The following is a 17,906-nucleotide window of genomic DNA, read 5'->3' on the forward strand; positions in this document are numbered from 1 at the left end:
TCGGGACCGCCTCCAGCACCGCCCACAATGCCCCTTCCAGTCGCAACGAGCATTGGCTGGCGGCTAGGCGGGAGAGAATCCACCGGCGGGTCGCCTTCCCTCGACTCAACACCGGGGCCACTACGCAGCCAGACTGCGGACCGTCAGGATTCAGGTCCAAGTTTTCGCGCCGAGCTTCGACCGCGCAACGTGCACACCACGCTGCCAGGGACACGAGGTCACGGGACCCCCCAGCCGTGATTCTGAACTCAGTGGAATCGATCGACCGCCCCTTGGATCATCCCTGCGTCTCACCACAGAGGACATCCAGCTCGTTGCAGTTGATCCTGAAGGATTTGGGAGGATTTGATCAGGAGGAGGACACCTAGCCATCCGAGTGGACCCGTCCGAGTGGTCAGGAAGTAGAAGACGCTTGGAAGTAAAGAAAGGGTGTGTGTACCCACGGTGATCAGCCAGTGTATTACTCGAGAGTGATCAGGGAATCAGAGCGTAGAGGTGCGTGCGCCGACTTTGTTCGTCACGTGGACCGAGAGCAACCGTGTTTGTGTTCCAATCTACTGACACTGTCTTTCGATAGTGAACCGTCGGGACACGTCCGTGATTCAGTGGAATAAGTGCGCACCGGCTGTCTGACCACCGCGTTCATAGACTACTGTGACGTCGTGCGACTGACCAGTGACTGTCTGTTGGGGTACTGTCTAGCAGCAACATCTACTTAACTTCGTCTCGGTTCTTGGTGCGCTGCCGTGTTGTATCACGTGTTCAGCAAGGAGACTGTCGAAAATATATTACTGCGAGGGCCACGTGCGGGAGGCATTAAACGTGGCAGGTGCTCGGGACAGGTGGTGCCAAGTTAATTGCACGGCAATAAGCGTAGACGTTCCGCGAAAGATTGATCAACGCGAGGACTGTTGGGTAAGAAGGAACGTCTCGGTCGTATGCAACCGCTCAACGACCAGCTAGTGATGATACAAGGACTCGGACTTTAATAAGCTCCTAATTATCGCTCCAAGTACCTGGTGTAATTACGACACGCACGTGACCGATGTCGTTGTGTTGTCCGACGTCAAATTGCACGATAACCACAGGTTGTGCGCGCACCGCTGACAAATAGAATAATTAAAATCGCATTAAAAGAAGACTCCCCGTGCCGTGCGCGTTATCTCGACGACGAGCGGACATCGAAGCGCATTTGGACAGTTGGGACCGACGAGAGGAAGAAGGTTTCGGTGGACACATCGTTTGGAGACAGTTTGCGCCAGATCGTTGCACTACTTCCGGGTGCTCGGAGGAATCGAGCGACGCTCTATCGGGCAGCGAGCAATTAACTGTTTGCTTCTTAATCGCTCCTAATTACTCGCAATTACCAGCTGTAATTAAGTAGGCTGATGTCACCGGCGGTTGATGTATTTGTGAATCGTTTGTCCGTTGACGTCGGCCCACCGCCGCCATTCAGACTGTTCGTTGTTGTTCGTTGTTGGAAAATTACCGGTGGGTCGTGAAAGAAGGACGAGACACGTGTGAAAGGGTGTCCGAAACGAGCGGAGAGAGACCGCGGTCGACTTGTGCCAGCTGAGAACACTCGACGGCGTCTGCGATACCTGGGATTGAGATTTCGTTCGATCAAGCAGCTGGCAACCTTCAGAATAAATCATAACAGTCGGCAGAACCTGCGCCAGGACGACGTCCCACGTACAACAGTCACAAGTCACCTCAGGTGAGTGTCGTTGGACATTCTTGTCTTCCTAATTGAGTGAGTCGTCTACATATGTTTATCCGATAGTCGATCTTAAAATCAATCGAAGTAGAAGTTGTAAAAATCGCGAATACATTTCCCACGAACAAGGGGTTTCATTATCGACCGACGAGTTCATTGAAAGACGTTGATAAGGGTCTGATTTTATCGTAGCATCAGAAGCCTCTCCTCGGAGAAGGCTAAAGACTTATCGACGAAGCGTTAAAATGTTTCCGTCAAAACTCCGGCTGAAAACTCCAAGCATGTATTTATATCCCGGCTAGCAATTGCGAGGCTCGCGAGCGATAATCGTTACTCCGATACCATTAAGTTAATCTCAGTAATTAAGAAAGTTACTCCGGGGCCAGGCCACGCGGGAATGTCGGCTAGCGAGGGATTGAAACCGACGTCGGATTCTACGCCGTTCGCCTGAAGCTTGGCGATAATTCCCCGCGGCTACTTAGCTGTGTTCCAATAATTAGGGTGATAATTATGCGCGATCGTATGTACGTGTTTCTACGTCGACTGTGACCTGAAAATGCTAATTGGAGGATAGGTGGAGCAGGTAAATGCAGCTCAGTCGCGGGGAGAGGTTTCTTAGCCTTCATTTGTACGTTATCCTGAAATCGATTTCCTTGTGCTGAAGATAATAATTTGCATTTGCGTTATTCTTTTTTGTGGGCGTATCGTAATTAGTAGGTTCTTTGAAATTAATAATAAGTAATGTCAGGGATCAAGTTCATACCAAATTATTTAGGGTAGGATAATTAAAATTAGTTAAGGGCATGTAAGATGATATTACTGTAGGTAGTGATCAAATCGTGAAGGATGTATTATAATAAGTAGGAAGAGTGCGTATTTCTTCAAGTCTCTCATTCGATATTTTTAGTCCTAAAAAGTGAATTCTATTTGATATAAAATTTTATCTCAAATTTCTCTTCTACTATTTTTCTTTCTCTTCACGACAAGTACATCGGTAAATAAGTTACCTTATATAACAGTTTTTCCCCCAAAATCTCCAAAACTCAACCAGAAAAAGGAATTTAGTCTGACAAGAAAATGACGAAACTACTAACCCTTCAGTAGCAGATATTCTTAAACCTCCGCTCAGAATAACAAATGAAAGAACTATCGAAAAATCTTGGCTTCTCTTAATACGTAGCAAATTGACTAATTCCTTATCTTTATGCTTGAATCAATCTAACGCGCAAAACTTGACAAAACAAATGACCAAATTCCTCCCGAAAAATTCTTAAAGAAAAGATCCACAATCTCACCAAACACAAATACAAAGCACATCAATCCCATTCGAATATCAAAATCTCACTCACACTAAACTTTTCGCATCACCATACCACTGAAAATAACTTCGGCCCCTCGACAAGGAGCCACAGCTATCAGTTATATCTAAATCGTGCACGAAAATCCCTTTCGACCGCGTCCACGCAACGGGTAGCGCGTGGAGCGCGCGCACTCGTCATGAATCCAATTAAACGAGCGGCGCACACGCATCCCGGATATATTTTCGATGAAATGACACCGTCATTGAAGCTAGCTGGCGGTGTCGGCGCCCCGTACCATGTGATCAGAGAGGTAAACAGGAGCACGTGTTGGCAGCGTGACTACGAGTGACGCTGTGGAGTTGAGGGTGGATAGCAGAGGGAGGAGGTGAACGAGGGAGTGTGCGGGGGTGGGTCGGTAGAGGGGTAGGGTGTTGAGGGTAGAAAATCAGTGCGAGCAAGCCGGAGGGTAGTAGGAGAGAGTTCTTTGCTTGCCGCCTAGGGACCATGGTGAGTCGGTGTAAGAGAGGGTTGGAGGATGGTCGGAAGAGGGAGAGTGGCCGTTTTACTCGACTCGAAAGCGGAAGGGAGAAAGAGAGAGGTAAAGTGGCGGTTGATGGAGAGTCGAAGACGGAAAATCCCAAAGGAAGCACTCGAGTCGCGATATCGTTGGGACAGTCGCTGGCGGGAAGGAAAACGGGAAGCTGACTCTTCTTAGTTGCGCTGAGATCCTGCTCGACCTGCTTAAATTGATATTTCAACGCTAGAAATTTCGGAAACTTGGGGAGTGGAATTTTTTACTCCCGTGGGTGTAATAATGTTAAACTTTGCTACCTGGCATCAATAATAAAGTTAGTCATCTTAACATCTGTTCAGTTTTGTGGTAGCTTGTTATTTAATTTTACATAACTGAAACCTATTTTATCGCACAGATAATAGAGCAGCAATGATATAATATCGGCAAGGATACGTCTATTTAGGTAGTTATCTAACAGCGCCCTTTTGTACTGAATAAGTAATTGATGAGGGACACATGAAGTATTCGTGAGCCGTAGAGGAAACATGGATATTGTCGAGGTCAAGAAAAGTAATCGATAGCTTCCCCTTCTTAAATCCTTGCACATTTCTCCTCGTTCCTCCGCGTTTATCCTCTGTCTCTGTTCTCCTTTTCCCTCGGCTCGTCAACCCCCGTTTGCAGCCCCATTCAGGCTCCCTCTTACCCGATTCAACCCCTGCCGACGATCCGGCGCGCGATAACATTTCGCTCGACAACTTACCCACTTCCAGCTCGCTTTGTAGCCTTGCTTCTCTATTTTCCATCCGGCGCCCTCCATCGATTATCGACTCACGATTCACCACCGCCTAAGCAAGTTACGCTGCCGTCTTCGGAGCGTCAAATGTGAATCGAGTGTTTCCCACCCTTTCCCCCCCGTGCTCCACGCGATATCGCGCGCTTAATCGACGACACACGTGTCCCCCTCGTTTGATTAACAGACAACTCGATTTTCTGTGTTCATTTCGCCTTAGTAGCAATTTTTGACCGTCGACTGATCCTACAGATGTCTGAAATATAATTGTTTTGAACTGGCTGAACGGCAATGAAATCTGCGATTCATAACACAGAAATTGTGATGAATTGATTTTATTAATTTTATAACTGATTTTTCTGCTTCAGACGTTTTTTGTAGAATTCAAGTTTCAATTTTGTATGAGGTTGATGAGATGAAATATTTTAGTCCTTTTTGCTCAATTCTTCCTTTTTCTACAGTATCTCAATTTATCGAACAACTGTAGAATGTAGATGAAAATGACTTTTTTTGAATGCCTTCTGCTTAAGTAGAAAACCATCTCTCGACTTCGTTCACACAATTGTTTATCATTGCCTCAAAAACAGTTTATCCCAGCTTCACTTAAAACGACAAACTCTTCCACTAGAACAACTGAATAGAACAATCTAAACTTGAGCCTATGACCTGTGAATTAGCTTTCTGGAGCAGTCTCCAGGGCAGAGAAGGAAAACGGGGAGCCCTTTATCTGTGGATGTCTTTTCGCCTTTGAACCGCGTCCCCAGTTTGTATTCGCAATTGGTCGACGTGACGCCCCGTAGCGCGAGACGATGCGTGCGGTGTCATTAATTCTAATAATTCATAAAGAAGCACGCACGTGCGTAACGGGGCGAGTAAGCTTACGGTCTGGCCGAGGGACACAGAGTGATGCCACGGCACGAGTGTTTTTGTACGCCCGATGCTCCCAATAGACCTAATTTGCGTGTAAAAGCACTCTGGAGATTTCTCTGCCTCGTCGCCCTATTGAGGACTTCTTCTCGTACGATTGTCGGCTAGGAGGGTCCCGGGAAGAATTTAAATTCCTCGAAGAATGGTTCGATGCTCCTCTCACATTTTATGCCTTCTCCTCTATTCTTCTTCCTTATTCTACCTCTCTGGCTAGGATAACTGAACTGCCTTAAGCAAGTAGCTGATGCTCGACTTATCTTTGTCTGTTCTTTTTAGCGCTTAAAAAGCTGTCATCGCCTTGAAGAAATTAATCAATTTTTTGAATTTGCCAAGTTCAGTTTCTTTAAAGAAAAAGGTAGGCTAAAGGAACGCTAAAATGCAAATTAGTATAAAGCAATCGGTACACAGTGTGCACTTAGTCACCAATCAAGCACTCACCCTTTGAATGTACTTGGACTGAAAGTAACCATCATGAGTGGGACGAAGAAACAATTTTATTATTCAGATTGGAACACGTCCTAGGTTGTTCGATTGATGAGTACAAGCGCCGTTCAAGTAGGACGGTTAATCTCGTTGCACGGGGGAGAGAAAAAGGGTCCAATGAACCGACCAGTGCGTTTTTGGGCCAGATGTTAATTCCAACGACTCAGCGTGAGCCGCGAAGGCGGTTTAGTACGTAAATACATCTTCAGCAGGGGGTACCATTATAATGGGTATGTGCGGTTGAAGTTCTATTTGTGGTAATTCGGAGTTTAATGCACTCCATGGCTCTGATTTAGCCCGCGGGCTGACACTTTTTTTGTCCGGCGCAACCCCAACGACGCTGGCGCCGTAAAACATGAAATATTCTTCCTGCGCCTCTGTGGATCGCCTCATGCTCGTCTCTGTATCGTGATTTCCATCTACCCCACGGATTTGACACCATTTTAATAGGCACTATCTGTTTTCCTGTTAATAGGATTATTTTAGACTTGATGGTCATTTTTTGCCTAAAATCAACTTAATTTATCAATAAATAGCCTAGTCAGTAAAATAGGTGTGACGACATATAGGTACATGAGTAGTAAAATATTCCAGCATGTCATTTTCTCAAAATTCAGAAAATTGTTTATCGGTAACTAACGATTTAAAAAATTCCAATATAAAAGTAAACATATTTTGGCTAGAAGTCAAAAGTTCAATCTTCGCTTTAATTGTCCCCAACACCAGAAGCTAAAGGTGGTGGCGTCTGCTATCGCGGAATGTGCAACCATGAATGTAACGAGGATCTGAAATCACGGCATCTTGGACAGTATAGGAACGGCGATTCGGATTCCCCTTTGGTGCCAATTTATGGACACTCGTGCGATCAGAGGTCCAGTTGCTTTCACGCACACTCGTCCGCGGCGGCTGTGTATCCTCGACGAGGCGTTCGCACAGTCGCATTAACGGACCGCTGTTCGGTTTAATCCTTGCGTTTCGTGACTCGGGACAAAGCCCCTCGGATTTCTGACGGAATGGTATCGCACGAAACGACCATTACCTCGGCCGGCACTTAGCCGGCGCGCTTACGTACGTACGCGCGTTAAAGATTAATTCGAATCACTTCGATACCGCTACGGTCCTCCATTCGGGGCCAGGAACTTGTCCTGACGACGTTTAATCGAATCGTTGCTGCCTCAGACCCGTTCTCGGCTGTTAATGGAAGGTGGACAGTGCCAGAAGGAATGGATCTCTTCATTCTTCTTGTGTTTTATAACGCATACCCTTCTACAGCGAAGGGGTAGTTGAGAGCTTGAAGAATTAGATGGTAGTTTCAATAGTAGTTCGAACTGTTGACGGAAAACTGAGAGGTTAAAGGTTCATGACTTGATTTCAGTACCAAAACAAAAAATGGTGAATTAGTTCTTCATTTCTGCCACCCTCGGATCCAACAAATCGGTTGGCTTCGACTCTCTACTCCCCAAAGCATGTTCAAACTTCTTTTCTGCACTCGGTCTCTTAGCATTTATGGAGACCGTTGCAGGCGCCACAAAGCCGCGATTATGCATTGCCATTAGCCCGCTCGATTGATTACGGGATCGTGAAAAAAGGACTCTGCAAGGACAATGTCGCGATGGGCGGTTGCCAACTGGTCCCGCTGGGATCACATTATTGGCTGTGTTTCAAGTAGGAGGGTTACCCATACTGCCTTCTTCCACTTTCGCCCTCTCGCTTACATCTTTTGCTTTTCTACTAACCCCTCGTAGACGGCCTTGCACCTTCGTCTAACGACTCCAGCAACCCTTAGCAAAATTTTGGCAGCTGATGTTGCTGTCCTTATAAATTGAAATTTCTGAACGTCTCATTAATTCCTATAAAAACATAATATTAGCAATTCCATCTTCTAAGAACACTATACAGATAAATAGACTTTTTTCCCCTATGTTAAGATTACTCTAACGAAGAGAAGTAATTATCACGATTAGAGTAGTATCCAGCCAGGTGCCGTACCTCTTTTTACGTACTATGTAATCAGCTAGTACCTTTCAGGAGTTCTCAAACTAACTCCACTCTAATAAACAATTGCTACCAGAGTAGCACGCTTCTAGAGACTGTTACCCATTTTATGCACCGTTTCAGTACTCCGTGTCAGTTGCACTTCCAGGAAGCGTAGATCTCTATTGTCGTTGGCGGCACGGTATACCAGGAAATCGAACCGGCGCGTGAAGCGGGCCAACGTCTCGAGACGAAGCAAGGGGGTAGTCCTCGCGGCATGCGCGGCCATATGGCGATTATCCGCGTCCGGTTATTTATAGTGTTGGTTGGCGGGCGTCACAGGAGCGACTCTCGTCCGCCAGAAACGGAGCGCGTTTTCGCGGTGAATTGGACCGAGCCTAAAATTCTAAAACCGCGCCGTAGTCTTGCCGGCTACGAATCGCTCTCATAAATCGTGGCAGCGGACTTTGGCTGGTTTACACGCACCTCGGTGTTGCCCGAAGCGGTTGGTCGAAGCGCGGGAGCGAGACGCTGGCAGCGGGAGCGAGCGGGAGCGAGCGGGAGAAGGCGAGCCGAGGCTACATAGAAGCTAGCTGCTGGCCAGAGGCGCACGGTTGTTTCTAAACCCACCTTATCTACTAGCCCCTATAATAAGCTGCGATCTGAGACCGTATATCCCACCCACAAGCACGCGCTCACGCAGACAGGCGCAGAGGCTTGCAGAGAAGAAGCCAGTTGAGTATAGACACGTCCGTACGTACACAAACCGAGTGGGAAGGGCAGTCCAAGGAGCTACCCGCAATTCCCCGGACGCTTATACGCGGTGTTGTAGGCCACGGAGCGCTTGCAATTACAAGCTGGTCAACATATAATTATCCTCAATGACCATAAATTACCCGATTTTTATGCGCAACATTCTTAATTACCCTTTGAATTAACATCAATCAACCCCCTTAATTGTACGCTGCTGCTGCCGGCGTCGCTGACGCTGCGCTGCCTCTCTCGCTCATCCTCCTCCTCCTCCTCCTCCTCCTTCCCTAACTTCTCCTCGATCCCTGTTGACCAGGGCAGGATGGCTGGGACGATGATAATGCGAAAACACGATACTCGCCCTGGAGCGAGACCCAGAAATATCGCAAAAGGAAGAAGGAGGTAAGAGTGGACGAGGCGAAAGTCGAGGGACACACGGGAGTCCGGACTAAGTCGCCTCGAGGGTGGCTTTCAGTGGTTAAACGTCCGATCGTGGGACGAGTCGAGGAGAGGGAAGCTCGCATCAGGCTCGTGACGGCTCGTCGCATAATGCACGCGTTTTAATTGCCTCCCTAGACACTCGAGCCGTTCTCGTATCAATGGTTCCGCGGTGTTTTAATTGCATATTCGATTACGTGGACTTTCATCGGGTGATTCCATCGGCAATTATCGCTGGAGGAGACACGCCGGGATGCACCCAGTGAAAGCAGACGCCCATTGCTCGATGAGGAGCTCCCCATAATAGCTTGCTGAGAAAATTGACCGGTGGACCTCTGTTTCGAGCACCATGATCGGGCATTTTGTCGAGGGTCATCTTGGGGACTCGGAAGATACTTCAGGAAACACTGAACCGTGAAAGAAGGACATAAATCACCTGGAAATCTGTCTTGGAATCTATCGATTAGAATTAACCACGAGAAGTGAACCTTTTGGGTGGTCTAAGTATACGTGGGCCTCTGGCTGAACCTGATTACCAATGACTCGCCCCTAAACACTGTATGCTATAAAGACAGCTGTCTTGGAGTTTATAGCCCAGTGGTCCAAAATACTTCTCTACTTAACTTATACAAGCGTACAAGTCGACGCTGATCATCATCCAGTATGAAAAATATTCGGTGCAAAATGATGATGAATCCCCTCCTAAATGCAGAGTCCAATGATCACCGGCAATCGAAAGTAGCAATTTTCAAATATTAAGGCTCAATGACACTTGAAAGATCGCGGTTGTAATCATTGCTGACTTCTTCGTCCCGATGGAAGGACCCTCCTTCACGTTTCACGTATCACGAGATCGAGAGACTGATGCGATACGCTAATGAAACCGCACTCTCATTAAACCGTCCAAATCGACGATACTAATTGGCTAGCTTTCGGAATACCGGGCATTATACCTCAGGACGCGATATAATAATCGTTGCGGACGAATTCGGCTCGGACAGCCGGTGGTTAAAGCGTCTAGTAATTTCACGGACGCGGCCCTAGAGCGATTAATATGATTCCGACGGAAATTAACGACTGCGAACGGGGAAAAAGTTAGGCTTGTTGGAGGCCTCCAAGTGGCCATCGTCAATGAGCGATCCTTCGAAATGAGAAGATCGTTTAAGACGCTAGTAATTTTTATTTCTTCAAGGCAAATGCGCTGAACGTTCTTTCTCCCTTTTCTATCTCTTTTTTGGTAATACTTTCTGCACGGAGGTTGTGGTTCAAAAATTTCTTTCTCCTGGCGAACGAGAGTACTGATGGGTGGTTGAACTTTAGTATTTAGATAGATTTGGGTTGAAATTAGGATTTCTAGAGGTGGTGGGGAACTGTAGTTTTTGCAAAATTAATCTATTTATGAAATAATAGTGATACCGTTGTTCTGTATAAATTAGAAACCATAGAAAATTGAAGTAGGTAATCGGTAGACTCTCCCTTCTTGAACTGTCATCGGCAACTTTCCAGCATCAAGTTTAATTGCACACTACAAGAATCCAAAGCACAAAATTATTACCTTCTTACTGAAATTGAATTAATTGCTTCATAACACGAAGCCAAAATCGTGATTCAGAAGATCCCCAAACGAAGGTTGTCAATATATCAATCTCCATCAAATTTCGAAACGCATCTTCGCAAATTTCTCACGAAAGATTGCACACGCAACAATCTTCTCCTCGCTCGATCATCCAGCCACATTTTCCCTGATCAATCATCTAACTAACAGTTCTCGGAAACTCTGAAATGACGCAAGGTAGGCGACACGGCAGAAAAGCAGGCAATTACGTGTTACGTGCCGTGTAACACGGTGTCAAGAGGCAGTGTTCAAAGCCCGTGAGCGTGTCTCGTTGCGATCCAAGCGGCAGCAAGCTGGAGGCCTCTTCGGCTGCTCCTTTCTGCCGTGAACGGTCCAGTGTTTTTAAAAACCGGGCGAGAAATATTTGCGCCGCGACGGCCATTATATAAAACGCCTTTTACGAGGAACAAAGTAGCTGCCGGTGGGCAGAAGGCGCGCTCACGGCCCTTTGACAATAATTTGTCCAGAATAACCGGCTCGTTTCTCTCTACCACCCTGGGCTTCCGCTCGATGATCCATCCAGCCGTTCGTCATAGGCGCACCGCTTTTAAAAAAGTGAACCGCTGGACTCGGGCCAGCGCAAAAATAGAAGCAGATGTTGTTAGTTGCGTTCAGCAAGTACACGAGCCGCGGCTTCGACGATGGATCCCCCGGCGGCGTTCTGGGCTGAGGAACGCGCGGAGGACGAGGCGGGAAACGATCGGAGAGAGCGGTGGCCCCGTCGAGGCGACGCTGATTTCATTGCCCTTGAATTCTTACTAACGGCCCGTTTAGATTAAAAATAATTAGCCAGATAAATGCGAGGTGCCTGTAGGTGCCGCGCGATTTTATTCTGGAGCCTGCGTGACGTTGAGGATCTCTCCCCCCTTTCGTCTCCTCTTCGACGCCTACCCCGGCCAAATGTTTTTGCTTTGAAGTCGGAAGATGAACGGGCCTCCTCCTAATTTCCACTGTCTGCATTCTTAGCGGCTGCACGTACCATGCTCCGATACGGCTGGCGAGAATCCCCGCGTTTAATTAGTATCGCGTTTATGCGTGTCGTTGAGCCCTTTCAAGTCCCTCGTTCTGGGGGGTGCTTTCGTGTCGTATCGATCGTGGTGTATTGGGTTTTCTTAAGGGGAGATTTTGGGGGAAATTTTTGGGTGATAGTGATCTATTGATGTGTATGGTCGACGTGGCGCGGTAGGTGGGGGATAGAGGGAAATAAGCCAATTGAGTCGATAGTGGAATTAGGGGTTCATTTGTGGATAGTATGTGTTTAGGGTATGTCTAGTTTACCTTTTGCGAAAGCTCTAGGCGGTCTTAGGTATTGCGTAATATACTTATTCAGACTGTTTTAATTTTTCTTTGTTATACTACGATGACTAGTACTATTGTGTTTTTTGTTGTGCGATTAAAATCAAATGAGCTGGATGTACGTACTACCGCAAGTTGTTTACATCCGTAGGTATATCTAATCTTATGCCGTCTTGTAGTTTCCAGTATGCCACAAATGTCCACTATTAAATTTACATTTATTTATTAACTATCTCATAGGCTTCTCCTTTCAATTCAACTTCTACTTCATTATGAAAATTAGAAGTAAGATATTCTAAAGTTAAACCATACAGATATAAAAATTTCTCATACTTACCATTTTAGTACACACAAGTTCAAACTAATTTCTCGATTCACGATCGCTGAAAGAAATGATTGAACGTATCAAAGCGTCAGCGTGTTCCACGTCACCACTCCGGTCTATCTGCAAATTATATTCCCGACATTACGGGATTGCGTCGGGCAGACGAGCGAGAGCGCGCGGCGACTTCAACTATTAGATCGGTCCTCAGAGAGTTTTGGTCGATTCGCAGATTACGAGTCCCCGGGATGCAAGGCTGACATGGCGGAGGGTTCGGCCGAGGAGGAACAGAGCAGTACCGCTGCGCCCGCTTCCCCGCCAGCTGATCTTCGCACTCTGAACACCCAATTGTCCCCGCCTTATCACCACCAACCCCATCTCCAGCCTCGTCTTCACCATCTACAGTCCAACATGTTGGCGACCGCCATACCGCCCAGGCACAGCCTCGGCATGCTGTCTCATCAGGTGAAAACGGATGCCGAGTTGGACGCTCCCTGCGACCTGCCATTGAATCTCAAGAGCGAGGTAAGTCCATGAATCTCTATGAACTACTGCGCGCTGATCGATCACCATTCGTTCCTAATCAGACGGGAACAGTCGCTTTATCGATTCACGAAATGTTGATTAAAGGAGAAATTGATTAATTATACAGTAGAACCTGGATTGATAGAGTATCAATTATTCGTGGTGATTTTTATTAAAAATTGAGGTCATTTGATGTCATGGCTACGAGAGAGTAGAATAGCAGTTGAGATTTCAACTGTAATTTAATAGGAGTCTACTGAAAATAATAAAATAAGGTATCAAGAGAGTGTTTGAAGTTTGACACTCGCGTTAAGCTGGTTAATCGAGGTTCTACTTCACTTGAGCCCCTTGAGGATTAGATCTGACATGAAGTTGAGGGGATAGACTAAATTTTGTTAAGACTTGGGTTCAAAGGAGAATGAGGGACATTGTAACTAGTAGGGTCTGAAAGTAGACATTTTCCTATTGAAGGATTCCAATCTTATTCACTTAAAATTCGAAACTTTTTTAAAACACTAAAAAATAGTACTTACCTTTAAGATTTTAATCACTTTCCTGAGCTAGTCTAATATCCACGGGGTCTTCTAAATATTTTGAGCTAACAAAAGTATTTATATCTCCCAGTTACAATGTCCCTCAGCATCCCCTTCGCATTCGTCCCCATTGGTTTGATCAGTTTGACGACCCGCATTAGAACTCGTCCCGAGTACCGCGCACAGGATTCTCTACGAGATCCGTGGGTCGTCCCAGATGATTAATAAGAAAGACCCTCTGCGTCGAAACGATCGTCACACTCGTTACTAACGGTTTTGTGTGTCAATGACAACCAATTGTCCGCTTAAGTAGCTGCCGCGCCGCGTCCCAACCTAAATCGGCCAATGGTCTCTCTGACCTGTATACGATTAACGTACAAAACAAAGCGTGTCGAACGACTTCCATGTGGCTGATGGGGTCAATGCACGGGTGGTTATTCTTTCTGAGAAGATTGCATAACGCGTGACTGCTCCAATCGGAAATCTAAAGCCAGAGCCAAGGTGTCCAGCGACGCTAATAACAACCCAAGGAGCTAATGTAAATACGAGTTTCTCATTTAAGATTTTCAGAGAATGTCGCAACTCTCGGTTGCATAATTACACACGGTTGCGAGCACGATTTCTGTTTGAAAACCTTACCACTCGTAAATCACGCGATTTTACCCGATTACGAGTACTTTCTATGACTGGTATCGCGAACGAAAAGGAGACAAAGGCGTTATCGGGGACACGCGAGTGGCTGTTGTGCCAGCCTAATCTCCATACTTGGTACTAGTTGGTACACAGTTCGTTCGTGCATTAAGCAACTAGGAGAGCACTATAGCAGCCTCGTGTTGTTACCAGAAAGTGCCAGAAAAGGCTGCTCCCGTTAGAAGATCGAGAGTCGTGGGAAAACCGTATGGATAGAATGTCAAAGTTTCTAACGGAGCTACAGCTAGGTCTACGCGCTAGCTGGCTCGCTCGCGCTAACGCGTACACGACATTTGCCTGAGCGCGTTTGCACGAAAGACTTCCGCGTTCCAGCTACAGAGTAAAGTCTAATCACAGTTTGCAACCCGCCCCTCCAACTGCGAACGCCCGCGTCGATCGTTTGTCAGTTCTTAATCTGAATCACAAGATCAACTTGCTGGATCGCCTGTAATCTGGCGTTACGACTTTTCCCTTGGATTCTTATTTATTAGGCATAATAATTGTTTATTATGATCCTCGGAACCATTCTAGATTCTATTTTCTATCGCGGAACGGAGTTGTCCGAGTGTAATGCGCGGAATTAATATTTATGGGAGGTTATCCCGCGGAATCTTTCGTTCAGATCGTAAAGGAGGAATTATCTGGCCAGTAGGCTGGCATCTAGTCCCGTTAATCATGATTTGGAGTCACTACGCGTGCACTATGAGTGAAAATCTTAATGTTCTGTTTGCTGCTATGGTTCAGTTTGGGGGTGATTTCTGCGGAACAGTTCTAATATCTGATTGAAGAAGGCTGGGAAGTCTTTTCTTATTGTTAGGATGCAAATAATCAGTATCTTAATTTCTTAAATACAGTATAATACTCAAAACACTATCTCGAATCGGTCCAGCTTATCCACTATTTATAATATAAAAATTTCATTTTTGGGAAATAGTCTAACTTATAAAAAAATCGATTTAGAGTCTACATAGCACTAAACCTCCAAACGGTTCGCCTCCCTCTTCCGTGAGAGGTAGTCTAGGCTCGCCATCGATGGTGAGCGAGCTAAACACCGTGTGGCAGCAATTTTTGCGAAATTCCCGCGAAATAATAGAACGAAATAGGCAGGTACAGTGACCAGCGTAACGGCCTTAATGCCGCTGTAATCTCTAATCGGCGGTGCATTCATTCGCGCGCGAGCACGAGTTGGGTGTATTATTGAAGTTCGACAAAAGCAGTTTTCCGCGGACAGCTGTTGATTCGCGCGGCGAAAGAACCGACAATTCGTCGTGCAACAATGCACGCAACAATGATGCCAATTAGCCGGCGAAAGAGAATAATAGTGCAGCAGAGGATGGTCGAGGCGGCAGCCTCAGACTGGAGTCTCGAAAACAGCAGTCTCATCCGCGTTAGTCCGCTGTCCCTGTCCATCCATTACACTATTATCCCCTCAGCAAACACACAGGATCCATCCTGGACTGCTACGCGTGGACTTAATGCCCTGTGCTCGCCGAGTCTGAGGAGAGGGAGCATGCAATTTACGCGCAAAAGAACTAGGATGTATCGTAGCAGCCTGGGCTTGGTCCGTGCAAAAAGAAATGCCTCTGCTTAACAGGGTACAGCATACATAATAATGTCGTCCCCGGTTACGCTTAGAGTGGGTGGTGAAATATGAAGAGCGCGAGGAAAAATTGCGATCGTCCAGGCACGGGCGACGATCTTCTTATTTATCGGTATTAACATGTCAAAGCTGCTTAGCGTTCATCCCTTCTTGGCGTCCCTTTGCAGGTGCTTAAAGAGGCGATCAGAATTTTCAGAATCTCTGCTTCCGCTGAATATTTAGATGAAACTTTAACCCCTGATGGAGTGAAGAAGAAAACTCAAAGTGATCCTTTTACTTGAATTATTTACTTCTGTAGACTTCAGAATTTTTTAATAGTTCAACATTTATTTTGTTAATATTCTTCAGTGTCTTTAATTCGTAGAAAATGCCTGTTTAGTAGGGATTACTATCATTCTTTCGAATTCTAGAATACACGGTAGACATTCTTATCAAGAACATGTTATGTTCGGATAATATACAATATCAACAGAGGCCATTCACGTACTAGAGCGTTCAAGTAACGGAGGTTCCACTGTACTTCATTCCACTGAAATTACTTGAACCCACGTGATCAGTTCGCGATCTTCACAAGAAAAGTTTACCCACGCAGAATTCCAATCCCTGCAACTCTTCTATCCAATGATCATAAATTATTAGACCTTTGAGCGGCGCATTCTTAACGATCCTCCTCAATGCCATTAGCCGTTCCTCTTAATTGCGGAATATCTTCTTCGCGCGAGAATAATGGGTATTCAGCGGTGCTAATAAGTACACAGGAATACAAAGATACGTTCTTCAAGGATTTTGTCGGAGACACGAGATCGTTCGTGACTAAACCAGACTCAGCATGAAAAAGACTTCGGGCAGTAAAACTCGCCAAAAGTCAGGCGCATAACCCGACAAACTATTTACTGCTATCGGTCACGGTTCTTTCACGGCCGTTAAAAATCTCATACTTTGTTACATTTGCAATCCAGCAAAGGATGTAATTGCAGTGTTTTATTATTAGGCTTCACTTAGATTGGACTGCCAGATAGGGAGACTTCATGGTCATTGATTTCGCTGCCAATTACGGTCGCAAAGCAGGGCTACAATTTTACTATTAGATCATCACATGAATAATACTACCTTGTCTTTTGGATCAGAAAAGTAGAAAATAGGTTCATCAATTATCCAAGGTATCAGAGATAGATCTGGTAAGTAGTTATCTCAATAATTAAGTAACTCCAGAAATGAACTTCTGAAAAACAGAATATTTAGATACATTATATGTATAAAAGATGATCTACCACTGTTCTAGGATCCTCTATCTCATACAGTTTTTCCCAGACTCAAGTCCTTGAAGAATACTCTAATGATCGGAAATCAATCACAAGCGTATTTTCCCCATCCCTAAAAATATAGAAGGACCGCACGAGCAAAGTTTCATAATAAAACGTCTATCGCAACTATCGCCTCGAAATCCAATTTCTAGGCTCTCTCGTGAGCCCAGCAACGAGGGTGCGCGTTGAACGAGCCCCGTATAAATACAGCCGCGGTCCATCGAGTGCCTTTGACGCTCCCAAGAACTGCAGCAATCGGCCGATCGTCGATAGGTATCCGCGCATCCGAATTCGTTAAACAGTGGATAGATGCATCGTCACGAATATTCCGGTGATTCTCTAGCAGATCTCGACGAGAACCGTACGAGGAGGCTCGCTCTCGCGAACAGTCGCTCGGCTCTGCCAGGAAGCCAACAGCCTACGTGCAGCCACTCGACTGCAACTGCCGCAGAGCGTCGACTTCGACGCGGATTCTTGGGAGCAGCTCGATGGATCGATAGGTTGCCGGTGGCCACGCGGCGGGCCTTAAGGCGCATTCCACCTTGACGGTCACGCGGCTGGACCGTAAATGCATCTGTCAAGAAAGTGATTGAAGGCAAACGAGGGGTGCCAGCGCAGCAAACCGGCCCGTTCGGATCTCATTACCTCGGTGGTTCGTTTCACCGACTCAATCGGGTTTCGATCGAATTTCACAATTACTACGACAGCTGTTGCGCTGGACCAAGATTGCTGCCTGGCATATTCGATGCTTTCGCGGGAATCCGTCTCGACCTATGAAAAGAAGAAGGAACTGTGCAGAGAATAGTGGTGAGCTGATCGAAGGGGTGGCGTGGAAGGGTTACCACGTTCGTCTTCGTAAAAGGGAAATTGATAGAGGAAAGTTTGAGAGATGTGTTTTATTATATAATGAATGCGCCGTTTAACCTCTTGCATTCAACTTGCCACGAACTGACGTTACTCTCAATTATAAAGTGAAGCGTACAATTTGCGAATGTTCTATGGGATGACACGTCTAGGGATAGCAAGATGTGCATTCAGATACTATGGTAATTTCTTTGCAAGCAAAACTTATAGGTTGTACCTGTTTCTTCTGTCACTCTGGGGGAAAAATTACTACAACCGTGAAC

General features: G+C 46.1%; 1 protein-coding gene across 2 annotated transcripts in view; it reads left to right on the forward strand.

Moving 5' to 3' along the window:
* The first annotated feature begins 416 nt into the window (after positions 1 to 416).
* The window catches only part of Pdm3 (POU-domain protein pdm3), a 144,164-nt gene continuing 126,674 nt past the window's right edge, over positions 417 to 17,906 (forward strand). For both annotated transcript variants that reach the window (XM_076385408.1, XM_076385409.1), the window contains exons 1-2: positions 417 to 1,717; positions 12,360 to 12,652. In XM_076385408.1, coding sequence (XP_076241523.1) covers positions 12,389 to 12,652 — 264 coding nt within the window. In that variant the 5' untranslated portion in view covers positions 417 to 1,717; positions 12,360 to 12,388. The remainder of the gene's footprint in view (positions 1,718 to 12,359; positions 12,653 to 17,906) is intronic.

This window comes from Calliopsis andreniformis, chromosome 9 (assembly GCF_051401765.1).
Source record: "Calliopsis andreniformis isolate RMS-2024a chromosome 9, iyCalAndr_principal, whole genome shotgun sequence".
Classification (NCBI taxonomy): Eukaryota; Metazoa; Arthropoda; class Insecta; order Hymenoptera; family Andrenidae; genus Calliopsis; species Calliopsis andreniformis.